This window comes from Kwoniella pini, chromosome 3 (assembly GCF_000512605.2).
Source record: "Kwoniella pini CBS 10737 chromosome 3, complete sequence".
Lineage (NCBI taxonomy): Eukaryota > Fungi > Basidiomycota > Tremellomycetes > Tremellales > Cryptococcaceae > Kwoniella > Kwoniella pini.
In genome coordinates this window covers 626,451-651,914 of record NC_091718.1, presented here as the reverse complement: position 1 = coordinate 651,914, position 25,464 = coordinate 626,451, and the positions used below count along the sequence as shown (strand labels likewise).

Sequence of the window (25,464 nt, the reverse complement as noted above, 5' to 3'; positions counted from 1 at the left end):
CCTGAAATTGTGATGTACAAAATCAAAAACCGCGTCAACTTCAAACACATAAACGTCACCAATGTTCTCAAGTGATGAATAAGTAACAAGAGCTTCTCTTTTGCTTTTTATTCCTACTCCCTCATCGTTCCACTTGATTTTTGCATGTCCTCGTAGTCTTCTTTGATCCCGTTGGCTTGCTGGCATAATGCAACCTTTACTTAAAGATCAAGCAGTCCTATTTGCGGAGAAGCAATTCTCTGAAGAGGTGGTTGAGTTGATCAGTGGGAAGATAAAAGTCAGTGACATTCTCGCGATTCTTTAGATGCAACAAAATGTACTGAATACAGTTGATTTTATTACAGGAGCTAGGTGGGATTATCAAAACTGAACGAGAAGGCTCAACGATTCTCCTGGTCAACCCTTCTCATCCATCTTACAAGACCGAGAAAGAACATGCCGATTTTCTTACTAAAACTTATCCTCATCTCCCTCAACCAATATTAACTCCTTATCATTGGATAGCCAATATCTATAATCTAAAGAAATTAGTCAAACCAGAAGATTTATCAGTAGTTTCACCAATGTTTACTCATGCTTCAACTTTTGAAAATTTCAGACCTTTAAAAGCTTGGGTATCAGTTAATGTAGCAAGGGAACAAGATGAAACTCCTGAACAAGCACAAGCTTCTTTACTTGATAAATTAGAATGCGCTGGAGCTATAGGAGTTAATAAAAGAGCTCAAGCTGATTTATTAGTTGTAGATGAACAAAGTCAATTCGCTACAAAGGTTCACATGGAAAAACAAAAATATAATAGACATTGGCAGAAGATAGTTGAAAGAGATTGGGTAGATAATTGTCTTAAACAGAAGAAGATGGATTGGAAGTTAGATAATGATAATGAGGATAATGAGAGTTTTTTAGGGGATGATGTCAATCACAAAGAGGGGAAGGGACCTGGTAGACCTACGGGAGGGTGAGTAATGATTGTCTGCTTTGTAGAGTTGACTAAATCCGTGAATTGGCCCAAAGATGCCGCAACCCACCACGGGGCCATTGTCAGAGCTAATGTCGTGGATTCTTACAGGGCCCGAGTAGACTATACCCCTCAGGACGACGACTTCCTGTGCAGATACTTAGCAGCATACCATCCTGCAGGCTCGTGGGCAAGTAGGAAGACGTATCAGAACCTTGTGAGTGCTCTCCCGGGTATATATATATGTAAAAGCCTTCAGGAAATTTGGGTATTGACAAGTTTTAACCTGCAATCCCAGGTCGCAGCGGAAGCCCGCTATCCTATCGCTTCCCGACATACTGCTCAATCATGGCACGAACGATTCAAAAAGAACGGTCTCATCTTCGAAAGGAGGGTGAAGGGCTTCATCCAAGCTGGAGTAGATGCATCATTAAAGAGTAGAGCGGAAAGAGAGAAAACGAAATTGGCTAAGACCGTTAGTGCAGAGCAGATAGAGTCGACCAGGTGAGCATACTGATCACATATTATTCGTTGTTACTGACGGCGTCCTCTGGTATGTTAGCAGTCAATCGACACCTCTGTTGGGCGAAGCCGGACCATCTCGTACTTCTGGGGCAATTCCCGAGGAGAATGAGCAAGGACCAGCACGAAAGAGGAAACTTGTTGAGCTTGATGACGAAAGCTCGCTCAACGCGGAGAACAGTGGTTCCGGCGTGATAGAGAAGAAATCTCGTCAAGACGCGGTAGCGTCTGACGGAAGCACAGCCAAAGATCAAACACAAAAAGCTCTTGAGTCGGCTACCTCTCAATCACCAGAATCAGTCACAAATCCTCAAACACAGCACTCCAGTCAACTGGAGCGACCGATACAGGGCGACACCCGTGATACAACATCCAATGCTCCTCATAATCCACCCGATGATCGGACTGCTGCACCTCAAGCCCAGCCTGTGACGGAGGCCTCAACTTCTAGGGAGACAGTCACGGGACCGACCGATCTGCACGAAGAAGAATCGTTGACAGACTTGTTACCCTCGGCCAGTCAACTTCCCCCAGTCCAATCTGTAGCTACGGCAGTCGATACTGCTATCGACGGACGAACTCCGCAAGAAGATGCCGTTAGACCTGCTTTCAAGGCGGAGACGGACAACAATACCGAAGAGGAGAGTCAAAGAGGAGAAGCCACCCAAGCCATCTTAGCTGATTTCGCCAAAGCTCAAGCTCCGGCAAAATCCGATGAAATTACGCCCCAGAATCAGACTGAACCAACTCATGAGAAGCCTAGAAAATCAGTCAGAGTGGATGTCGAGCACAGCGATGTTATCTTGCCCGAGTCAGCTAAAAATCCAAATCTAACTCAACAGGTCGCTTCTCCTCGTCTGAACTTACCCACACAAAATACTCAGTCTTCACCTATACATATAGTACTGAGTCCGCCTAAACGAATATCACAACTGCAAGGTTATGCTGGATCCACGAACGAGGGCAATGGGTCTACAAGGATGTCTTTTCCCTTCCAATTGGAAGTCAATGTACGAGCACTTCCGGCTGGTGAACCTATTCCTGATATTGAACAGCAAAAAGTAATACAAGATGGATCGACTATGGTAACTCCACAACGTCAAGAAATTGAAGGGAGGAACACACCTTCATCAACCTCGACGAATCTACCAAGTGGTAAACCGAGATTACATGATCAAATAATCAGGCGAAGAACTTTGGATAAAAGTAGGATATCCCTTGGTGGAGTTGGAAATAGTGGTAGAAAGAGGAATAGAGAAAGTATAAATGGACCAGATATGGTATTTAGAGAAACTTCTATTCCTCCTCGACCCGAAAGAATTACACCTTCTTCATCACCTGCTCCAATGGCTATACAAACAAGAGCCCAAAGTCCACCACTTAATCCAAGAGAAAGAATGGAAAAAATTGCAAAAGGTCAATCATTAATACAGAAAAGTGTAGAAGAATATAAAAAGAGGATAAAAGATTTAGCAGAGAAATATAAAATGACAAATAGTCAGATAATAAAATTCATTAATGATACGGGAACCAAAGGAAGTGGAGAGAAATATTGGGAAGATGTAGAAAGAAGTTTGAAATTGAAAAGGTAGCTTTCTTCAGAATGTAATTTATTGGTGATTTGTTACATGACCAAAGGGCACAGTATGTATCTTATGTTAGCAATACTATGTATACATTATGTAATGTCCTTCCCACGACTCTTTGTTGTACGATGCACTTTCGCCGCCATTACTCTTTGTATGCGACAATCAGGATAAATTGATGTCAACTTTAACATAATTACTGCATATATCACATCTCGAAACATTATCAACGATAAATCTAATTAATCCCTATATCATTATTACTCTTCACTTAGTCTACGATGTACCAGTCCAGGGTCAATATGCGTTAATAATACTTCAGAACGTCTCGCATATCTCAGCTAGTGTGCCCGTGTTTTGGGTAATATTCCGGGTCTGGCAAACCGGTAAACGCATCCTTCAAATATTCGGATGTCAAAGGGCCCTCATATCCAGGATCAGCGGAGGAGCCAGTATTGTAGGATTTATAATCGGCTCTGTGATCTCTATTGTTTTTTCCAGTGTTCGAGTCATTTTCCTGCTCTTCACTGGCAGCTGCTTTTGCCTTCTTACTCTCCTCGGTATCGTCTGTCGAAATCAATTCGCTTCGATTCTTAGCGAGATACTGTGTGTGTCGTGCGGAATTATAACCACAACTTCTATTCGACCTTTTACACGAGAAACAATAACTAGCAGAACAAACAAATAATCAATCATGTCAGCCAAGATTCAGTACGGCAAACCGGGATGGCTTCGAAAGTAAAAGGCTCTAGAACATCGTTTCTGTGACAAAGCTCACTCACTCGGCAAAGACATGTGGTTTCTTGCAAGTTTTCACCTCCCTTACGATACACTCGATGCATCTGTCGCTACCGATACTAGTGATTGGGTCGACAAACTGAACTGTTGCGGTCGATGCTTCGCTCATGTCGATTTGGATTTGAGCTTTGTGAATAGAATTGGAATTGAAGAATTGATTACTCGCTTGTCAATTTGATTATCCTGTGATTACTGGATGTTGGAACTGATTGAAGAAAAGTAGATCAGAATAAAATTGTGGGCTACAATTTATACCTGAAAGGGGCCAGAGTCATCAACAATCTGTTCGACTCGATTTTACGACTCAATTTCCTTCTCCTTTCAACCGCCCATTCGCCTTATATTTCGCCTACGCCTTCGACACGAAATCCGTTCATCTTGCTTTTGGACGTTCCGTTGATATACGCCACTTGGTGTACGAGGAACGTCATCGATTCGGTGAAGCGGTGGTTGTTGAAGGAACAAATCGAGTCGATTGTGGCGAATGACATAACAACTGACACTCTTTTTCTGATTTCATGTCATCGTATGACATCACGACGATTACTGTCTCCCCACTTTTGGCAAGCAATTCCATTGATAAAGTGCATGACCTATGTTATTTTGTGCTGCCCCTTTTTCGATTCATCCTGTTTCAACTGCGCTATAGAATGAAGGGATATCAAATTCACTCATCCTTTCATCGTTTTGTCTTCTGGTGACGAAATTTTATCCTAAGTGACTTCCAAGAAAGTATGTAGAGTAGCTTTTCAGTGTATAAAATGGAGTTGACGCATATTACAAATAAGCAGTCGAAGCTCAGATTGAAGAAATCGCTCAATAATCAATCCGCTCAATCCGGAAAAGATCTGCTTTTATACTCTACTAGTAGCGAACTGACGAAATCGAGATACAACATGTCATTCTATGACAGATATTCATGTCTTTCCGCCACTATCTTCATCGATTTCACGTCAATTCGTCATTATACCTCCTTACAGATTCAGAAGTTCAACATCCTTTGACCCTATGACGATCACACTATGTGAAATACTTGTGCAAGCGATAATAAAAATGCTAAATACATAGTACAATCAAGAAATAATTGATTTCCCCTCTGTTCTATCAACTTTTATCTTTCTCACCAGCATTCTATCAATTCACACTCGCTTGTAAGCCCGACTTTCCTACCTCAACTTATCAAAGACCCCAAATCTAAACCAAGTAAAATTATCACGATGTTAACTCCTTTATCCGAAGTTGCTGCAGACAAGACAAGAGCCACAGGTTTCCCATCTTTTTATAGAAATCCTCTAACCAATCATTATCACCTATGGTCTAAGGATCCTGCCGGAAACACATCGCAATGGATCAAAACAACTGATAATGGGAAGAATAGCGTTGAAGGTGTTTCCGACTCGGATTGCGTGGAGTTTCCAGAGTCAACATTTGAGGAATGGCGAAAGCAAAGAGTTAGTTATTGGTTGTTTGAAAGGGAATCGGGTGATAATTATCACATCAATGCTTGGTACAGTCTTCAAGGTGGACATAGGCCGAGACATACAATCGTTCTTCTAGTCGATACTATGTCAAAGCGATTGATGAAACAACGGCTAACAGTAATGCCAATCAACCTTAGATGATAGCTTATAGTTCTACCAAGAATCAATTTATACTGTATATGCAATGCATGTATGAAGTATATAAACTTCAATCTATAAATTTTTACAATGTCATAAGGGGTTGCTAAGTTTTTAACTTTAAGCTTTGTTATCATAAGCTGCAGTATGAATTGAAACAGCTCTTCCAGAAGGATCACTAGAAACACCCCATTCTTGTTTTGGAATCCATCTAACAGCAGTTGAAGCAGCAGCTTTACTTGGGAAATGATGTTCAAAAATTTCTCTAATCCAATATGCTTCTTTTGTATCAGGTGTTGAATCAGGGAATCTTTCTTCTCTTGCATTGAATTTTTCATCAGAAACAACAGAAGCTGCGTGATCTTTCATACCATCAATCCAAGAATATCCTACACCATCTGAAAATTGTTCTTTTTGTCTCCAAAGAATTGAATCTGGTAAATAAGCTTTTCCATCTGGTGAACAATCAAATGCTTTTCTGATAATGTATTTTTCCATTTTAGGTCTACCATCAGAATCAATTTCTTGTTGTGATCCTTTTGAGAACATTTTATATTTGGCGTCCACGTTCATGGCAACTTCGAGGAATTGTTTGTCAAGGAAAGGCACTCGTGCTTCAAGACCCCAGGCCATGGTAGATCTATAGACAAAAGACCATCAGTCATTTTGCCTCCCGTTGTAGCCAAATTGAAAACACTCACTTGTTGGCTCGGAGACAATCAGCAGTGTGCAAGTTCTTCACTCGCTTGACTAGTTCCTCATGGAAATCCTTGGCGTTTGGCGCAGCGTGGAAGTAGAGGTATCCTGCAATTCGACCAATCAGCTCCATTGCACATAAATTCGTTTGGCCATGGAATACTGCTGGAGCGAGACGCAGATCTCAACTCACCACCAAAGATCTCATCAGATCCTTCACCACTCAACACCATCTTTACACCCATAGCCTTGATCTTTCTCGATAAGAGGTACATAGGGGTAGAAGCTCTGACAGTAGTGACATCAAAGGTTTCGAGATGGTAGATGACTTCAGCGATAGCGTCGAGACCTTCTTCCAAGGTAAAAGTGTATTCGTGATGTACAGTTCCGAGGAAATCGGCAGCTTTTTTGGCAGCTATCAAATCTGGAGCTCCTGGAAGACCGACAGCGAAAGAGTGGAGTTGAGGCCATGATGCGAGGGGTTTCTCCTCACCTGAATAAGTAAGATTGCATTAGCTACTGTCTCAAACCAATGCGGGTGGTGTGGGCTTCACAGCTAAATATCAGAAATAACACTCACCGACCCATTTACCCTCAGCGATAGCTTGTTTCCTTTCCCGTCTGTATTTCTCATGCTCATCCGCTAATTTATCGGTTTCTCGAGCAGCGATAGAAGCTATCAGAGAACTATCTAAACCACCAGATAGAAGTACACCGTAAGGTACCTCAGACATTAATCTTTTTCTAACGGAAGCTTCCAATGTTTCTCTCAACAATTTGTAGTCCACTTCGTTGTGAGGTATATCAAGTTCCTTCTTATCACCATCCCACCATGTAGGTTTGAAATATCTTTCTAATTGCTTAGTGTTGGAATCGTAAAAGTGTCCAGGAGGGAAAGCAATCAAGTTATCACATTCTTCGTGAATTGCTTTAAGTTCGGAAGAGAAGTAAATTGTATCTGGGGCGGAAGAATGGTATCCCATGTATAATGTTGTAATACCGATAGGATCTCTAGCGGCGATTAATCTAGGTGGTTCAACAGATTTATCCAATAATACAAAGGAGAACATTCCGTCGAGCATCGCACAAAGTCCGGTACCGTGTTCTCGGTACTAGACGATCAAGAGACAGATGAGTCAGTACAAACGATTGGCGAACAGAGACATTACAATTCGAGTCCAACTTACCAAATGCATAATGACTTCACAATCTGAATGTGTTTTGAAGGTAGCATCTTGGTTTTTCAAGCCTTTTCTCAAAGCAAGGTGGTTGTAGATTTCACCATTGACGGCAAGAACGAGCTGATCATCTTCGCTCACAAGAGGTTGAGCACCAGTATCTGCAAGTGAGAAAGGTTAACAATGTCATTCATTCCCCAAAAGTTAAGGAAGTTATGATGACTCATCAAAGGAAGCGCATGGACCGTCTTGGCGTGATTTTACTATAAAAACTGAAATTTTATAACTCACCAACACCGACAATAGCCAATCGTTCATGTACCATAATAGTATCTTTGGTCATGTAACATCCTGACCAATCTGGACCTCTATGTCTTTGCTTTTTCGAACAAGCAATTGCTCTTGGTCTGTAAGACGCTAAGTCACCTTGTCTGTTGAAACAACAGAAAATACCACACATTTTGAATTTGGTTTAAGCGTTATTTATGTTTGACGAACAGCTTCTAAAGCGTATTTGAAGTGATCAGATGGTTGAGGGATTGAACAATAGATTCTACTGAAAGATAATAGTTTACTATGATAGATATGTATCTTAATCAATTATGAGTCGAAAGATAAGAAATCAATTTGATGATTTATTATGAATTGTTTCTGGAAATTATCGCTTGATCCGACTTTTTTCCCTTTTAACCAATTAATTGTATGAATTTGGTTGAGTCGCGAGCTCTAAGGACCGGTTGATCCGCACTGACCTCGGGTTACGCTTAATTATAATCTCATTTAGTGATAACATTGTTGACTCGAGTCCGAAAGTCCCGAATATCAATGCCACATCATTCTTAATCAAGGTGTAATCTCTCGCTATTTCATCTATGAAACCAATCTATCAACGACATTTGTCCAAAATATGCATGTATACCTGGCGTAACGGCTGTGAATCGAAAATGCTTGCCTGTCATTGTCTACAAGAAGCGCGACAGCAGGACTGATCACTGATCAAGCGTTATTGACAATGGAATGTTATCATTTCCTATGACTTTCCTGATGAGGTAATTTGTTGATCTCATGATATGATGCGGTAAGAGCGGCGGTAATCGTACCGGGGATCATCACTATATCATACTGCTTCCCAAAACATGATCTCATACTCGCAAGTAGATCTTACATACCCCACCTAGCCTAACCCACTCATACACTTTGATTCTGGGAAGGGTAGCACGTCGACCAGCGTAGCATCGTCCTCATTTCATCACAAGCTACCACCACTATTTTCGTGACTCGCTCGAGATCGCTTCGCGCAAGCGTCTGTCTCAAACCCTCAACATCATTCCTGACAGCCTTCAACGATATCATCCATACTCCCGCTTCATTGCTACTTTACCGTATGACGAACCGAACTAAACAACATGCCAACAGAATCAACACCTTCGAACCCCTTGCCTTCGAACAGTCATCCTCAAGGGGTGATTAAATGTTCGATTTGCGGATTGGGCAATATCAATAGTGGTTCATCAACAAGTACAGGTACAAATGAAGGTATAGTAGTACTTAGTGATCCTATCGAAAGAATCTGTGGAAGATGTATGAATACACCTGATGCTAGAAGAAGAATTTCTGCATGTGAATATACTGAAGAGGAGATTGATGATAATAGAGAATCAATGAATTTGACTAGAAATGTATCATCAAATCTTGGATTAGGATTAAGAGGTATTGAATTAAATGATAAAACTGAAAGTATAATTTCAAATGATGAAGAAAATACTTCTACTAGAGAAAATACACCTTCTCCATCAAATCTACATAGAAATCATTTGGAATCATCATCATCTCCTGATTCAAGTGGATTATCAAGATCTTTACCTACTCATCATCCTAGACCATGGAGAACTACTATTCCCAGAACATCACTGAATAATATCTCAACGGAATTACCTTCCACTCCCGAACGGATCAGTACGCCTCGAGATAGCGATAACACGGATATTGAAGTTGATAGACCACCTAATCCTTTGTTAGATGTTACTACAGCTAGAGTACCTTCCATCGGCCGAGGAGCTCTATATCCCGGAAGTATCTTTCGAGGTACTCAGACTAGTGGAAGAAGTGCATACGAAGTAGAGATTCAGTTTGTTGTGAGTGTCATCATAGGTCACTCCCATGAAAGACTTTCGATGTTTGCTGTATCAGTCAACAAATCAGGATGAATGCTGATATATTCATATTCCAATATGTAGGACGTCAATTTCGCTGAATCAAACGTATCGGGCTATTTATCAATTTCACATTTGACCGACTCTCATCCTCATTTGACTACGTTTTTCGATGGAGAAATCATAGGTATGAAATATGGATTTATCACTGGATCTAGATATCAAGCTTCTGAACATGATGACCTTCGTCATTTCGGACGGTTAGTTGTGATTACCACGTCGTTGCTATAACAGAGCTGACATCTGTACGACAGATTCGAACAATTTAGAAGACCATCAACAAGGATGGATATGGTCAAACCTGAATTATATTTGCGAGATCCTCTTCCCGATAGATCAAAAGGCGAGATTAAAGCGAAAGAAAGGGATTTTGTGTTTTTAAGGATCAAGGAGAAGTTCTTAGTTCCGGATCATAAAGTCAGAGATATTAGTGGAGCTTCTTTTGCTGGTGAGTGACTTTTTGAGTAATTTCCATGCCGATCATGCCGGTCTGCCTTCTCGTTATCAGATCTATTACGATTATCGATTCAAACCGTTCGTCATGTTTATCCCTCATAATGCTAACGTATCTAATTTTTTATAGGCTTTTATTACGCTTTAGTTGATTTATCACCACCTTTGACTCCTCCCGAACCTCCTACACCTACTTCTCCTTCTACACCTCGGACTACTTTCGGTCCACCTGCACCAATAATTATCAGACGTGGATCAAGTCAAGCGGATACTAGTCGAAGACCAGATGGAGCGAGAAGAAGAGAGAGTACAAGTAAAATCAGAGAATCTCCAACAAGAGGAGAAGCTACGATTCGAGGAGTGAGTTCTTGCATCGTAGTCGTTATTATGCTGCCTGGATTATCTCAGGCTAATTTATGTGTAATTCTTTCATTTGTTTTAGTATTATTTCCATTCATTAAATCAAGAACCATTTCAAGAATTATTTCTTACGCATGTACCTCAGAGGAGTAGCAGTACATTCGAATTCAGGTAGTCATTCCGTTGTTGATTCCATATTCGTTATTTTCCAACTATATTTTTCCTTTCTTTTATCTTTTGTAAATTGTTGAATTTTTACCTTGAATGGTCTATACGATTTTGTATCTTCATAGCATATGTTGTTTTTTCTTTTTTTCCTAATCGTTTGTACAGAATATTCACTCTAACGTGTCAATATCGTTGTCGTTGTTGAGTAGTTTTACTTCTTATGCATTTGCTAATCATCCTACATTAGAATTTCTCTTACATACTTCGGATATTAAGTAGATAAGAAATCAATTTCATTTCATGTATTGGACCAAAGAAGTGGAGGATGACGCGCTTGAACATGAATCTCGATCGAATATATGTTGAAAGTCGCGTCAACCGCCAGAAAGTTGATTTTCAATATTATATTGAATTCCCTTTTCCTTCTTCCATACTGGAAAAAGCTAGAACTCATCTACTGGGTATTTAAACGAAAGGCAGAGAATAGATAATAGAAGTTATAGAGTAAAAGAATGACTACTTTTGCACCTAAAGCTACTGGTCAATTGGCTGTTGATCCAAAATTTCAACCTTGGGTAGAAAAATAGTAAGTTATTCGTAAATTTGAATCACAGGCTTTGGCTTGTAATGTAAAACGTAAGGTGTTCGAGTAGGAATATCAAAGTTATAGTCTTACTCCTTAGTGGATATTTCTCTGCTAAGATCTCATATTGACTTTGATTTTCTTCTCTTTAGTCGTCCAAAAACGATAGATGATGTTTCATCTCAAGAACATACTGTAGCTGTTTTGAAAAAAGCTTTGAGTTCGACCAATGTGAGTTATTCAGCTAATCTATTTGAACACTGTAATTCTGTACGAATACACAAACAGCTTGTTCGGAATCAGAATTAAAAGGAATATCAATTAACAGTTATGCTTTTTTCCAGTTACCTCATATGTTATTTTATGGTCCACCTGGGACAGGAAAGACAAGTAAATCATTTTTCCTCCTCTATATCAAGAACATTTAGACTGGCCTGGTTATCAAGACTTTGTTCCGGTGTAATTGACGTCTGCTTTTATCAGGTACGATTTTAGCACTTGCTAGACAACTTTATGGGTGAGTCAGGTATACGAGAGTTGAATTATGATGTATTATGTATTGATAGTTGTTCTCCGAATCGTAGGCCTGATTTGTTCCGAGCAAGAGTATTGGAATTAAACGCATCAGATGAAAGAGGTATATCAGTAGTAAGAGAGAAAATCAAAACTTTTGCAAGGGAAACTCCACGACATGTTGGAAAATCATCGTGAGTTTAGTCTACTAATAGTGTCATGGATAACCATTGAAGGCTTAAATTCATATAATGTGATCTCGTTGTAGCGATGGAAAGATATATCCTTCACCACCTTATAAACTTATTATATTAGATGAAGCGGATTCTATGACGCAAGATGCTCAATCTGCATTAAGAAGAATAATGGAAACTTATTCAAAAATAACTAGATTTTGTCTTGTATGTAATTACGTGACAAGGTATGTGGAACATTTTGCCATTGTTTTACAAAAAGGGGGAAAGCTGACAACTTATTTTTTCTAGGATCATTGAACCATTAGCTTCGAGATGTAGTAAATTTCGTTTCAAACCTTTAGCTCAAAATAGTACACAAGCTAGAATTGAAATGATAGCTCAAAATGAAGGTGTACAAGCTGAGGATGGGGTGAGGCAAATTCTGATCATATTTGCATATCAGCAAGATCTTTTCAAAGTCATAAATGAGTACTGACTTTCAAAGCCGTTTAGGTATTAAATCTTATACTGCAATTGGCCGGTGGAGATTTACGAAAAGCTATAACGTATTTACAAACTGCTCAAAGGCTTCACGGTGCGATTGAACCGCCCACACCAATATTCGCATTATCAAGTAAGTAATATCGTATCCTTTCCACATTTCATAGTCGTTTGAATAGCTTATCAATAGATTGACGATCTAGTTCACGAGATTTCCGGAGTTGTACCTGATGATCTGATAACATACCTTCTGAGCGTAATGGGAGTCGACAAAGATCAAGGTATAGATTTGACACTTGGTACAGGTGGCTTTGAAGGTGTCCGAACGGCGGTCAAGAGAGTAGGTAGAGAAGGTTGGAGCGCCGGACAAGTGTTAGAGCAGGTAAGTCAAAGCATTAGCATTTTGTGATTCGCCTTAAATTGACATGCTGATTCATTTGTTGCTATTATAGATACATGATGCACTTATTCCTTTACCTACGATACCGGCTTTACCCAAATCATTAGCCGCAATGGCAATAGCAGAATGTGATAAAGGATTATGTGAAGGAGGAGATGAAGAATTACAGCTTTTAGAATGTTGTTTGAGAATAAAAGACGCTATGACCAAGCATTGAGAGGCAGTACTATTGTCATAGGTTATATTCGGTGATTACCCCGCATTAGCAATGTTTTAAAATGCGGAGAAAGGCGGGTAGCTTTTTCAGCGGGATCACAGTATTGCGACGTTATGTAAATCGTAGTTACAGACAGAACGCCTTTCACGGTGATTGCCAAATCATACATCCTAGCTGACTGGGTGAAGCCAAAACATGTATGTATATGTATGTCATTGAATATTCGTGGTCTACCAAAAACGCCAAAAATTACATAGTTATGGGATTCCACTGATTTCACTTGACCTGTTAATTGAAAAGTGCGAATCACGGTGAAAGCAATTGTGGCAAAGTGTAAAAATGAGAACATTACGACTTTTTTTGTTGAATTAATACGCGTTTTGGAGTTTTTACCAAATCGCCGTCAAGTTTGGCGGGAAATTCTACTTATCCCAACAAAATTACTTAATTGAGTAAAATTCCAAATCATGAGAAAAACAAATTCCCAATTCCCATATATTCGTGTACCTTTTTTTGTTGTCTTCGCCACTGAAATTGAAACGTAAACTATTAGAGAAGAGAGAGAAAAAAATAAAAATATTTGGATATTTTTAGCTCGAAAACTTAGGTTATCCTTAAATTCTGACGTTTTGTTATGGATGGAATTTGAGAAAAATAGTAGTAGTAATTAGTACTAGTAAGTCAGTAAGGAATATGAGGCTTTTTTTTTACCTCGTATAGAGATTTCAATACAGCCTAAATTACACAACTAAACCTTCCAACCAAATCAAATCAAACCAAACCAAAACATTAATAAACATATTTCCCCCCCTTCTTATTCTTTCAATTATACCAAAATATCATTCTTTGAATAAGGAAAAAAGTTCGCCTTCGGGTGTTCTTTTCATACTTTACACGCAGATCATCAATAACACAACCAACTTATTACAAGAAAAAATCAAATTAAATAGGTATAAATCGGCCGATTCAGATAATTAACAATCCGGTAAATCAATAACCCAACGATATTTACAACTTTGAGATTATAGTCAGAACCTTCAAAACAAGTTATAGAATTCGATTGAATATTAAGTGAAAGAACAAAAGATTCGTTTCATTTAAGTTTTTTTAATCTTTAAACTACGATCAAATTAGAAGGATAATAACAACACAATCATTTTCGAGAAAGTACACAGAAAAGAGAATCCGTGCTAAAAGTCAAAATAAACAATCAACACTTTAACGCCTTAACACTACAAAACCCTTTATACTATATACTTTCAAACTGAATCAACTCAGTAATACCTCATCATCCTTATATAATCAATTTATAATTGACAAATTCGATAACCCCTTTGCACGTTTTGTCGATCAATCATATACCATCAAACATACACATATCTTTACTCCTTAGCACCTTTTTCCCTTGCACTCAAACATCCTTTCAGTACCGATCAATCACAATATAATAATCACACCGAATTATACCGATAAACGATTATTCATATAACCGTTAATCACCTTTTATAATTGAAACACTCACTCATCATCTGGTTTCATCATATTTGACTTGATAGAAACTGGTTTTTGAGTAGGTCTAATTCCTCATTCAACATCATATCTAATTTAAATAGCTGATTTGATGTCTCTAATTTAGGTTGACACACTTGCGCTAGACTGCGCGATCTGTGTTATATCTCACATCCCTTTTATCTCAGATACACGTTTGTTCTACATCCGTGCGACTATATCACATCTTTCAATAATTTTTATCATTCTTGCCTTATCGCAACCCTGTTCTTTCAAATCCACAAACCAAGATGAATATTAATCAGTAATATCCGCTGGTTGATCATTTTGATCCAAGTCAACTAGATCCATAGATTGGATCGAGGAGGCAAATACATCAACGAGTACCGATACTTAGAGTAAATCTAAGTTGAAACTTTTTTAACTCCAATTATACACATCCGTCACTTACACAGCCTCATCATCAAAATCACATATATTTGCACTAGCAAAAACATCATCTCGACAAAATGAATCCACCTCAACTTCAAGATCAAGCACAAACGATGTTTGTGAATTCGTTCAACTGTCAACAATCAACTTCGTTACCTAATCCTCCATTTGCAAGAGTAATCTCACCTCGACCAAAACTCAGATCATGTCTTTCTCCTTCTCGATCGCCCTTTGTCACTCCTCAGCCTGAAAGTTCAGCACCTACTCCCGGAGGATCTCGTTCGACTTCCTTTTCCAGTTGCGCCAGTGGAGAGACTGGCTGGAAGAGGACGAAATGCGTTAGATGGCGTGAGATGAATGGTTGTGCGGTTACCGTGAGTATCAACGATCATCCGCGTCGCATAATATAATGTATTTTGTTTGGACATCTTGCTGATCTGATATGTCGTTCCAGTCCACTCACGACACCTATTCTCACGACGAATACGATCGTACCCCACTTGAACCTCCAAGTACAGCCGAAAGAGAGTGTGTTCTGCCTGAAAGGGGATCACGTTGTCTATCTATGTCTCGAGATTGTTTTATATCAGAATCTGAATCATATGCCGATGAACTGGAAGAATTGGATAATGAACAAGATACCACTGTCGATTCATATTTTCTAAATACTCCACCGCCTACTGAATCTTGTTCGGAAAACGGAGAGGAGAACGAAGATGAGGCAGAAGAGAAAAGACAATGGGAAATCTGTATGGAAAGACGTAGACAAATGTTTGCTAGAATGTGTCCACAATCAAGATCAAATGGATCCCCTGATGAAGATAGACATCCTGAATTTGAAGGATATAAATCGATTTCTGCAACACTTGCTAATCTCTTACGATCAATTTCGGATAATTGTGAAGAATTAACTGAAGAACCTGAAGCCGAAGAAGAAGAGGAAGAGGAAGAGGAATCAATAAACAAAGATTGTGGTTTCGGTTTCACTTCTTTAACTCTAATTGGCGACAGAGAGGAAAAGGATTCAGAAATCGATACACCAAGTTTGATTTCAACAGAAGATGAATCCATGACAGATGATTCGATTGCTTCACCTGGTGGAAGTAGTAATAACAGTGTCAATTGTACTATAATACCGAATCAACAATTGGGTATATGTACGGAAGAGATGGTTCTAGCTGCTTGGTCAAATAAGGAAACTTCGTCAACTCTTATTGATAAATCGCAAGAACAAGTTGAAAGAGGTAGAAATAGGGCTGTTAGATTAACTACATTGTGATTTACGATCAATTGTTGTAATTTGTCATAGATGGTTATTATACCCTTTTAAAAGGGTCAATATCAGCATTCATACATATACATATACAATAAATCAATTGTCTTATATCCTGCAATTTTTATACGATCTTAACGATATGCAACGATGTTTTCTGTTCTCTTCAGTTTATTCCATTGGGTCTTGCTAAAAATCCAATTTGCCATATTTTGGGAATATTTGCCACCCAATTGATGATTGACGGGTTTAACCGAATTCGATCGCTGGTGGAGTCAAGTTACCCCAACGCATGATAGCAATTCAAACTTTGTTGATTCTTTCTTCCATATATCTCAATTACACCTTTTCTTTTTGAAGGTTGTAAAAACCAATTTCAGGAAAGATGTCTGTAATTATCAAACCTTCCTCTTCAAATAATTTAAATTTGAAGAAAGAAGAGGAAGGTTTGAATTCTAATAAAGAAGAAAAAATTCCATTACTATTAAAATTACCACCTGAAATAATTGATAATTTACTATCATTAGTTTTACCTGAAAATAAACAATTAACAACATTATCATTAATTAAAGTATTTCCAAATTTTTATGAAATTTTATTTAAAAATTTATGGAAACATTTAATAATTTATAATCAAAAACAAATTTGGCCTTTATGGAAAAAATTAAAATTAATACAAAATTATTCAAAAGAAATTAAATCATTTAATTTAAAATCTTGGAAAGGTGATATTGATATTTTAAATAATATTTTTAGATTAATACCTTTTAATTCAAAAAAATTTAATTATTTATTTTTAAATATTGGAACTAATTTTTCACCAGATCATTTAAAAGAATTATTTGAAAATCCTAGATTAAATTTAAAAAAATTAGAAATGAGATTTAGACCTTATGTTGAACAAGCTAGTTATTATCAATTTTTAGCTGGTAAGTTAAAAAATATAAATTATAATCTTCACTTTTTCTTGTTTGGATTTTTGATACGTTAAGTACATAATAAAAATAGAAACTAAAAATGATATTCCACTTTTTCAGGCTCTTACTTTGATACAGCTGTTGAAACTCTTGCAAAAAGTTGGCCTGCTTTACCGACTTTTACTCACTTGTCAATCGTTCAAGATTTACCACCACGTTCAACAGTTCCTCCTACAGCTACAAATTCTACTTCAACTTCATTAGCTGGCTCATTCGCCGATTTATCTTTAGCAAAGAAAGAAAATGATAAGACTTCTTCCGATTCAGAGGATGATTCCGGACATTCTACACCTCCTACCTCAATTTCATCAGCGTCAGATAATCCCTTGGATAAAGGTATTTCAAGAGCATATACAGGCCACGGCCCTTTTGGAAATCCCTTTTTGAATGAAAAATTAGGTATAACGAAACCTAAAACATTCGCTCAACCTATTGTGTTTTTCGATATAAATTGTATAGCAAAATTTGGATCATCACCTGTAGCTCAAAATCTTACTCATTTGAGATTACGAGTACCATCAAGAGATTTATTACGAGTTTTAATAAATCATCCAAGAGGATCAAGTACGATATTTCCGAAATTACAATATCTTGATATATCAACTACAAACGTTAGAATTGATACCAATTTGACTACACTTTTACGTACATACATCAATCTTGAACATTTAGTTTTGGATCATGTGAATTTATTTGGATTCACAGCTAGAGAAAAGGGACCTGAATTATGTCATGATTTAGGTGGTTTGGTAGTAACTGCTGGATTAGCAAGAGGAAAAGAAAGAGAAAGACAAATAGCAGCTTGGGAATTAGAAGAAAGAACTCGATTAGCAGAAGTAGAAGCTAATCGTATACGTGCACAAAGAATCGCTGCTGAACAAGAACGCATACAAAATGGAGGAGATGATGATGATGTACCAGCGGAAATCTTAGCTGAAATAGCAAGAAGAGAAAGAATGGAAGAACAACAAAGAGCTATAGAATTAGCTAGATCTAGAAGAGGACATAGATCTGCTGCTCAATCGACTTTTTCAATACGTGATAGATCAAGAAGAACAGGAAATTCATCTGCAAGTAATAATGGGTCAAATTCAACTTCAATTATTGATATACCTCCACCTGATAAATTGTATATGGTATTACCTCCTTTACCGAAATTGAAAAGTATAAGTATAGGTGGTGAGGCTTCAGGAGTTTCAAAAGATAAAGTGGAAGAATGGGAAAAAGAATTTCATCAAGGTTGGAAAGAAGGTTTGAATAAACTACTAGGTTGGGCAATTCATATTGCTGATAAATATGAAAGAGCAAGACGTAAAGCAGATGAATGGAGAGCTCAAGAATTTAAATCATCATCTGGAGATAAAAGCTCAAATATATCATCAACAGCTAAGAATGGACATATATCAAAATCGAAAAGAAGAAATTCAACTTCAAATGGATCATCAAGTAAATCTTCATCTTCATCTTCTTTATTAACTAAACCACCTTTAGATATTAGGTTATTCAGATTCCCTACTACATTGGAAGAAACAGTAAATTTATCAAATCAAGTTCCAGGACCTAATGATTTATTAGCTGGTTTGATTGAGATAGAACTTTCTGAATCATCTAATAGAGAATATTTAGATGAATATAAACAAGCTATAGGAGATATACAACTTTTAGAATCTGAAGAAATAAATGGATTCTCAAATCATAATACTACTTGTGTATTTTGTACAGTACCTGATTGTGAAGGTCCTGTTAGAAGAGGTGCAGATGGTGAAAAAGTTGATGGAAGAGGTGGAAAAACTGGATCACATAAACAAGGTTGTGGACATCTTTTAGGAAGAAGTATATGGGGTTATGCAGGTTTAGATGATTAATCTTCAGTTCTCTTTGCCTCACGTGTTGTAACACTCTGCTAAACTTAAACATAATCATTAAATAACCATGTATGTATTTCGCTAATTCAGCAATCTGGTGTGATAAACGAGCAAAACGAGTACGATTTGATCCCAGAGTATAGCCAAATCAGAGCACAAAAGTTACTAAGCTGAATACAGGAAATCCATCGAGAGATAACTAAATCACAGGAGGACAGACTTGTGAATAACGTACCTAAAGTATGTATCATGATGACTTGATAAAACTATTCAAGTCCCTGACACATTAATCATGAGGCTCACTACATCCCATTCGCACTGCTGTCTCAATTTTTTGGTGCCGCTCCATGAACTAGTCACACTACTCTACCTTATCTATGACATCTTACGTCGAAGCTGGCTTGTCACGGCTTTTGCCTTCTCTCTTGCTTTTGTTTGTGATATCCGTCAATACCACAAAGGTTGGAGCTGTAGGAGTTTTGTAGGATTGGCAATCTCGTTAAAACCTCGGTCATTTTATTGTAGGGGATTGAGGCTTCGAATCATGCGCACCTTTTCACCTAGTCATCGAAAAGATGTAAAATCGGTATGAAATACAGCAATCCTTTCTCATCGATATATCCGTACATTGTCCGGTTGATGACGAGCTTTTGAATGGATGTTCATTATCCTTTCATCCCTCTCAATACCTTCCTATTGTTAGTTTTCCGGCCGGCTCTTGACGGATTCGTAAGGCTCCACACAAATTTCATCCTTTCATCACTGGGAAGCCTCAGATTGATAAACAAAGGTGATACATTTCGTCACTACATACTCATGGTGGTCTGATAAGACCCGTTTAACATATATAAAGAGCCCTGGCAGTGTATTTATTAGTTTACAAATATAACTCACTTTCTTTGCCGCTGACTTCGCCACTTCATCTTTTCACTTTAACATTTAACTTATTCCAGATACAATTAACCTTCATCACCAAACGCTGTACTTATCTCCTCACTATCACACTTATCATATTCTTCTCCGAGCATCATGGTAGAGCACAACCTCGCTCCTGCTAGAACTGACTGTATCTCCTGCATTGAGATGAATAAGGAATGTTCATGGACTCAAGGAAATACGTATGTATCGTAAATTTCCATTGGACTGCTGAGTATCATTATTTTCTATAGCTGATACAGACTTCTTGAAAGAAAATGCGACAGCTGCAACAAGGAAGCTGACACTGAATGTTTTCAGAGTGAGAAGTTGGCTGATAGAATGTTGAGGGAAAAAAAGACATCATCAATATCCGACTAGGAAACCTCAAAATCGACGGCAACGCAACCATACGATCCCATTCAGGCTCTTAACGGAATTTTAAGAGGGTCTACAAGCAGATATGCGCCGTTGAATGGCCCCGATTATTGCCATGCAATCGGTCTCCCTAGCAATGAAGGATACCAATTCTCCCCTGGTTCTGACAGTCAGACCAAGGAGTCGAGCCTAGGAACCAAAGACACATCAAGACCTCCCACTGACCAAGAGAGAGGAGAAGCTAAGATGGGTGGAGGGGCCTGAGTTAGCTACTATTTACTTTGCTAGCTGGCAGTCCATATTCGAGCTTAGATTTATCCCTTATTTTGAAGGATTGAATGGTGTTTTAGGATCGTAGGTTTGTCGTGTTTAGTCTGTGAAATAAGGAGAATGTACAGATCTTCAATATTGCGAATGCAATGACGATGTATGCGATTTTCTGGTGCTATACTTGCCACTACGTATGGATGAGGTTTTCTGTGCAATCAATTGAGTGACAGTTACAGAGAAGCTGTACTCGAGTAGCTGAGAAGATTGAGATCTGATACCTAGTTGTCCTATCACCAACAATCGACCGGATAATCCTACTCCTACGCGATCTCCCGAAGGTCACCGGTAGCTATCAAGGAAGCAGACGCAGGACCTAAAATCCACCTCTTCCCCACAATCATTGTGCGCGAGCACAAAGCCAGACGGTGTTTACGTCTTGATCCGATATGACATTGGCTTATACATATATGCAATAATGATCAATGCATAATGATGCCGAAATGCAAGTATACTATACAATCGTTTCCGGTTTCGTGACCAAGCTGTTGGTCCTGATCGTGGCCCGCCTGGATCGTTTTATAAAGCTCCGATATGGATTCCACCGCTCAAGAGGGTTTCCCTTGATTGGCCAGCAAAGACTGATTTCCAAAGTTCGTCGCGAACTTCAGGTAAGTTGAGTATCGTTCGGGTTTCTAGGGATGCAATGATAATTAGTCAAACACAAAGTACAAGTATGCCAAAATCACTGACTGCTATCTTGATGCCCAATGTCAAGCAGCAATACGGTATCTGACGTTATTTTGATAGCGCCTGAATTTGGGTTGAATGTGTCAGTCAAGCAGAATCGGTAAGTGCATTGAGATGTCGCGGACTCACCTTCTGTCAAGAGCTTGCCTACTCGTGCAGGCGTACCAACAGCTATCGATACTTTCTTTTGTTGAAGGTATTTGATCTGATCGGCAAGTTTGAAGTGTTTTGCAAAAAGCTATATATCAAGATATGTCAACACATTCTAGGTATTCCAGAAAGCAGTGATCTATATGAGTTGAGCTCACCTTTGCTACTTCGCCATTCCCTTTAACGTCCCTCACGCCTCTGACGACATCTGCGCATCGCAATCCAGACAAAGCTAGAATTATGACTTGTGGCTGTCCAACAACGATTTTCTTCTTTTCTAAAGGTTTCAATATACTCTCTATCCTTTCCTGTAATGAACCGAACGGATCGTCCGACTTCTTCGGCGGATAGTCTGGCGGGGAGAGCAAATTATCTTGAGGAATTATGATATCATCAAGCTCCACTTGACTTGCTGAAGGATAAGACTCTTTTATCGAAACTAGCAATATATTCGATAAATCTTCAGTCGAGAGATGCGTAGGTATCGTACTATCCGTTATTCCAGATTTCGTCTGCCTTTTCTATATCAAGTCCTCATTGTCAGCTTACTTTTATCATCCACGGACATCAGTCAGCTTACTTTAGCTTTTCTCTCTTTCTCCTTTTCCTTCTTCCTACGCTTCTTTTCTGCTTTCTTCGCTTCCTCATCATCGTTCTCCCCGTCTAACTCAACATCCTCTATCTTCCTCTTCTTCGCTTCTGGTATTGGACTATGCGCAATCTCGTCCTCCTCTCCTTCTAGCGGTATCAGATCCTCGTTTTCATCCTCAGCATCTCCTCCGTTATTATCGGAATCACCCTCTTCATCTGAAGCAGCTAAGAAGTCGGGATCGAGCTCAAGTCCATCATCTAGATCGTCTCCACCTGTCTTGAAGGTATCCTTTTGTGCTGCTTGTACCATCGCAAATGATTCACTATCCAGATGATACCTGTGAACCTTTGTTGATCAAGTCATGAGATTTATACAGGTTTAATGCCGGAATCTTGCAACTTTTTGCAAAAATCACAAAGTAAAATCATAAACACAGATTACCACGTGAATCTGCAAGGTTGACCTCCACTTTCCCACGGCTGTAAATGGGTTTCACCCCGCATTTTGCCCACAAGGTTTTTACGCAACATTGACCATCTGAATTTTATATTTTGATTTTTGATTTTCAAAAATTATTTCATTTCTTGACATTTCTGTAACATACCTAGTTCAACTTCAAAAGCGCGCCATAATGGGTAAATCTCAATACAAGAAAAAAACCCAAGGATGGAGACATAATCCTTTGAGAGTACCTGATGCTCATTTAGGCGGCGGGAAGGGCGAAGGAAAAGCGGATCCAAATAAGGAGAAGCAGATGTTACCAATTCTCAATAAGGTGAGCTGCATTTGCAATCATTACCAATGCCCCCTTTTGTGCTGAAATATCAATTACGTTTAGCTCAAATCACCAGAATACGCAGATAGAACATGGGCTTGTGCTGCAATCTGTAACTTGATACAAAACGACGCTGCCACTAGACGGCTATTTCAAGGTAGAAATGTTGTTGGTGAATTGATCGAAAGATTATCGGACAGTGTGGACGAGGTGTTGGTCGAGGCCTCCGGAGCCCTCAGGTACGACTCATACCTCTGTATGAGACTTGAAGTTCGTCTGACATCTTTCAATAGGAATCTTGCCATTGATGGTGGACACGAATTATGCGGTGAAATGGCCAACAAGGGTATTATGTCGCATTTGACTGTCCTCATAAGCAAGGTAAGCTGCCCGCGATTTTGACTTGGCCAAAGCTGACGTCCGCCCAGATCACAAACACCATCGATTCCCTCGCTACCGCTCCTCAAGGTGTCAAACCTACGGATGCAGAGTTTCAAGCTCGAAAACACCTTCTCTCGCTGGCTGAAAATGTTATTTCTCTATTATGGAGTTTAGCAGAAGCCAACCCTAAAACACTTCAAGCTGTAAATGCTGTTGGCTGTGAGGGCTTGCTAATCAAAGTGTTGGCGGGCAGAGAATCTCTTGGCCTTGGTGTCTCCCTCGCAGCTTGTACGTTTTATCTTCGGCTCGTCTCCCGTCTTACGCTTGGGCTGACGGAAATACGTTATTACAGCTCAAGCACTATATTCCCTAACGCAAGACAATCCCCCTTTCAGAAAAGCCATTGTCAATTATCCGAATGCTTTGGAGACCATTATAAGCATGATTGAAGAGGACCACACACCAGTAGAAAGCAGCTATGCCGCTCAGTCGAGGAACGGCAAGGGCAAAAGCAAGGAGATTAACGGTACCGCACAGGAGGAATTTCCGGATGGAAGGGCTTTGTTGAGAAGACTTTTGGTCTCTGGTGAGTGTGTCAGATGATTGAAGTCGCGGACTGTGTTGAAATGGTCAAAACAGGGGTCATTCGAAATTGCGTCCTTGCTGGATCGAGGACGGACGAAAGGGTCAATATCACAGGTTTGACCAGCGGAACTATACTTCCCTTGATCAACGGTCTGCTGGACATTAACCTAATAAATGTCGTAGACAAGGTATTGGGCCTTGCGCAACAAGTGGTAAGCTCCACTTTGATATCGCTATAACAGCCACTGCCACGTAGAGCTGACATATTTTGGTCACAGCCCAAGGAAGGCACTGCAAACCTTGGAAAAGACCTCAAGACAGATCATAGATCAGCTGCTGAGTTATCGCTGGAACGCAGTGAAAGAAGTCTGACCACGGTAGTCATCGCTTCAGAGGTATTGACGGATATATGTGCTGGCTTAGAGGACGAGGAAGATGTTCCTCTCAATCCTGCTGAGGCTATCGCTCAAGATGAAGGTAAGCTGGTCATGTCTTCCGAGGAAGCCAGACAAGCTGACACAGTCCGCATGAACCGCCAGAAATCGATGAAGATGAAGATATGGATGAGATCTTAGCAGACGAAGACCTCATAGAAAGGGGTAGAGATCCTTTGTTGGAAGTCGAGGAACCTATACTCTCCCCCACTGTCAACCCAGGTGCAACCCTTTCTCACCTCTTGAGGACCTTGCAACTCCCCTCTCGACTTACGGCGCTCTCTCAGCTCACTGCCTTATCCTTTCCTCCAACGAATAACCAGCCATCTCCACATCCACCAACAACTTCCGTTCTATCCGTACTCCACCTGCGAGTGCTAGAAGCGCTGAACAATCTACTTTTAACGACAGCGGCTTCTTTACCCTCGGGCGGCGAATCTGCAGAAATAAGCGGCACCGTGCCAGTGCAGCAGCTATGGGCGGGCATGTTCGCCATTATAAGTGCTATAGGTTCAGAGCCTGATGCACTGAATATGAAGGGTCAGGAAATGCGTGTCGAAGTGCTCGAGATGGCTTTGGGTTGTATATGGGGAACAGTGAAGGTCGCCCCTAACGTATTAGTGAGTTACCGCAAAAGGCTTGGAATGAAGACCTTAAGCTGACCGACGCGTTTCAGGACATCCAAAATGATCATATACAAACTCTGATCGATTCCACACGTGTACTTAGATCAGATGTAGCGAAATCCAGAGTCATCGAAGCGCTTTCCGCTCTTGCCGCAAGACAGAATGTATCGGTAGAACAAAATCAAGTGAGTCCATTGGTCATGTGTCCGATTGTTTTATCATACTGACACCTCTGTTCAGGTCATTGGCACATGGCTCCTGCAGCTCTTGACAGCCTCTTCCACCCTCACGCCTGACATCCTCATCTCCGTATTGAACGCTATCATCGATGTTTACGCCGATGAGACCAGACCATACGACAAACCAGTATTTGTCGCTGGGGGTTTCCTTGAGAGCTTAAGCGGTATAGTAGCTAAAGTTCGAGCGGAAATCAAGAGAATTGACAAGCGAAAGAATAGACAGCTTAGGACGCAGGGCGAAGAGGCTTACGAGAATCTGGTCGCCTTTATAAAATACCGAAGAAGTTTGCGCCAATAAGCTTTGCATCGGGAAGGTCTTTCTGCATTTCACATACTACATCTGTTCATAACACATACCATGCATATATTGCCCTG

At 39.6% G+C, this 25,464-nt stretch overlaps 9 protein-coding genes across 9 annotated transcripts; 7 read left to right on the top strand and 2 right to left on the bottom strand.

Moving 5' to 3' along the window:
- Positions 1–187: 187 nt before the first annotated feature.
- Positions 188–3,072, top strand: I206_102443 (uncharacterized protein; the record flags this gene model as incomplete). The annotated part of the gene is made up of 5 exons (XM_019154552.1): positions 188–277; positions 345–958; positions 1,070–1,175; positions 1,257–1,462; positions 1,521–3,072. The coding sequence occupies 5 exons, from the start codon at positions 188–190 to the stop codon at positions 3,070–3,072; spliced, it is 2,568 nt and encodes an 855-aa protein (XP_019011955.1).
- A 2,009-nt stretch (positions 3,073–5,081) lies between these two features.
- On the top strand, positions 5,082–5,482 carry I206_102442 (uncharacterized protein; the record flags this gene model as incomplete). The annotated part of the gene is made up of 2 exons (XM_019154551.1): positions 5,082–5,315; positions 5,396–5,482. 2 exons carry the CDS (start codon positions 5,082–5,084, stop codon positions 5,480–5,482), a joined length of 321 nt encoding a protein of 106 aa, XP_019011954.1.
- A 121-nt stretch (positions 5,483–5,603) lies between these two features.
- Positions 5,604–7,817, bottom strand: I206_102441 (asparagine synthase (glutamine-hydrolyzing); the record flags this gene model as incomplete). Its single annotated transcript, XM_019154550.1, has 6 exons — positions 5,604–6,123; positions 6,185–6,287; positions 6,373–6,672; positions 6,760–7,291; positions 7,367–7,518; positions 7,649–7,817. 6 exons carry the CDS (start codon positions 7,815–7,817, stop codon positions 5,604–5,606), a joined length of 1,776 nt encoding a protein of 591 aa, XP_019011953.1.
- A 946-nt stretch (positions 7,818–8,763) lies between these two features.
- I206_102440 (uncharacterized protein) lies at positions 8,764–10,558 on the top strand (the record flags this gene model as incomplete). The annotated part of the gene is made up of 5 exons (XM_070202561.1): positions 8,764–9,492; positions 9,595–9,770; positions 9,825–10,018; positions 10,154–10,383; positions 10,466–10,558. 5 exons carry the CDS (start codon positions 8,764–8,766, stop codon positions 10,556–10,558), a joined length of 1,422 nt encoding a protein of 473 aa, XP_070058662.1.
- A 505-nt stretch (positions 10,559–11,063) lies between these two features.
- Positions 11,064–12,941, top strand: I206_102439 (uncharacterized protein; the record flags this gene model as incomplete). Its single annotated transcript, XM_019154548.1, has 10 exons — positions 11,064–11,137; positions 11,287–11,365; positions 11,479–11,524; positions 11,618–11,651; positions 11,719–11,841; positions 11,916–12,068; positions 12,133–12,253; positions 12,337–12,457; positions 12,528–12,706; positions 12,777–12,941. The coding sequence occupies 10 exons, from the start codon at positions 11,064–11,066 to the stop codon at positions 12,939–12,941; spliced, it is 1,095 nt and encodes a 364-aa protein (XP_019011951.1).
- Positions 12,942–14,959: 2,018 nt separating this feature from the next.
- I206_102438 (uncharacterized protein) lies at positions 14,960–16,161 on the top strand (the record flags this gene model as incomplete). Its single annotated transcript, XM_019154547.1, has 2 exons — positions 14,960–15,256; positions 15,337–16,161. 2 exons carry the CDS (start codon positions 14,960–14,962, stop codon positions 16,159–16,161), a joined length of 1,122 nt encoding a protein of 373 aa, XP_019011950.1.
- Positions 16,162–16,540: 379 nt separating this feature from the next.
- On the top strand, positions 16,541–18,997 carry I206_102437 (uncharacterized protein; the record flags this gene model as incomplete). Its single annotated transcript, XM_019154546.1, has 2 exons — positions 16,541–17,084; positions 17,193–18,997. The coding sequence occupies 2 exons, from the start codon at positions 16,541–16,543 to the stop codon at positions 18,995–18,997; spliced, it is 2,349 nt and encodes a 782-aa protein (XP_019011949.1).
- Positions 18,998–21,136: 2,139 nt separating this feature from the next.
- On the bottom strand, positions 21,137–22,358 carry I206_102436 (uncharacterized protein; the record flags this gene model as incomplete). Its single annotated transcript, XM_019154545.1, has 5 exons — positions 21,137–21,252; positions 21,311–21,370; positions 21,437–21,545; positions 21,616–21,978; positions 22,038–22,358. The coding sequence occupies 5 exons, from the start codon at positions 22,356–22,358 to the stop codon at positions 21,137–21,139; spliced, it is 969 nt and encodes a 322-aa protein (XP_019011948.1).
- A 322-nt stretch (positions 22,359–22,680) lies between these two features.
- I206_102435 (uncharacterized protein) lies at positions 22,681–25,387 on the top strand (the record flags this gene model as incomplete). Its single annotated transcript, XM_070202560.1, has 10 exons — positions 22,681–22,824; positions 22,888–23,063; positions 23,118–23,205; positions 23,253–23,493; positions 23,558–23,791; positions 23,845–24,002; positions 24,069–24,267; positions 24,330–24,844; positions 24,901–25,035; positions 25,091–25,387. The coding sequence occupies 10 exons, from the start codon at positions 22,681–22,683 to the stop codon at positions 25,385–25,387; spliced, it is 2,187 nt and encodes a 728-aa protein (XP_070058661.1).
- Positions 25,388–25,464: the final 77 nt, after the last annotated feature.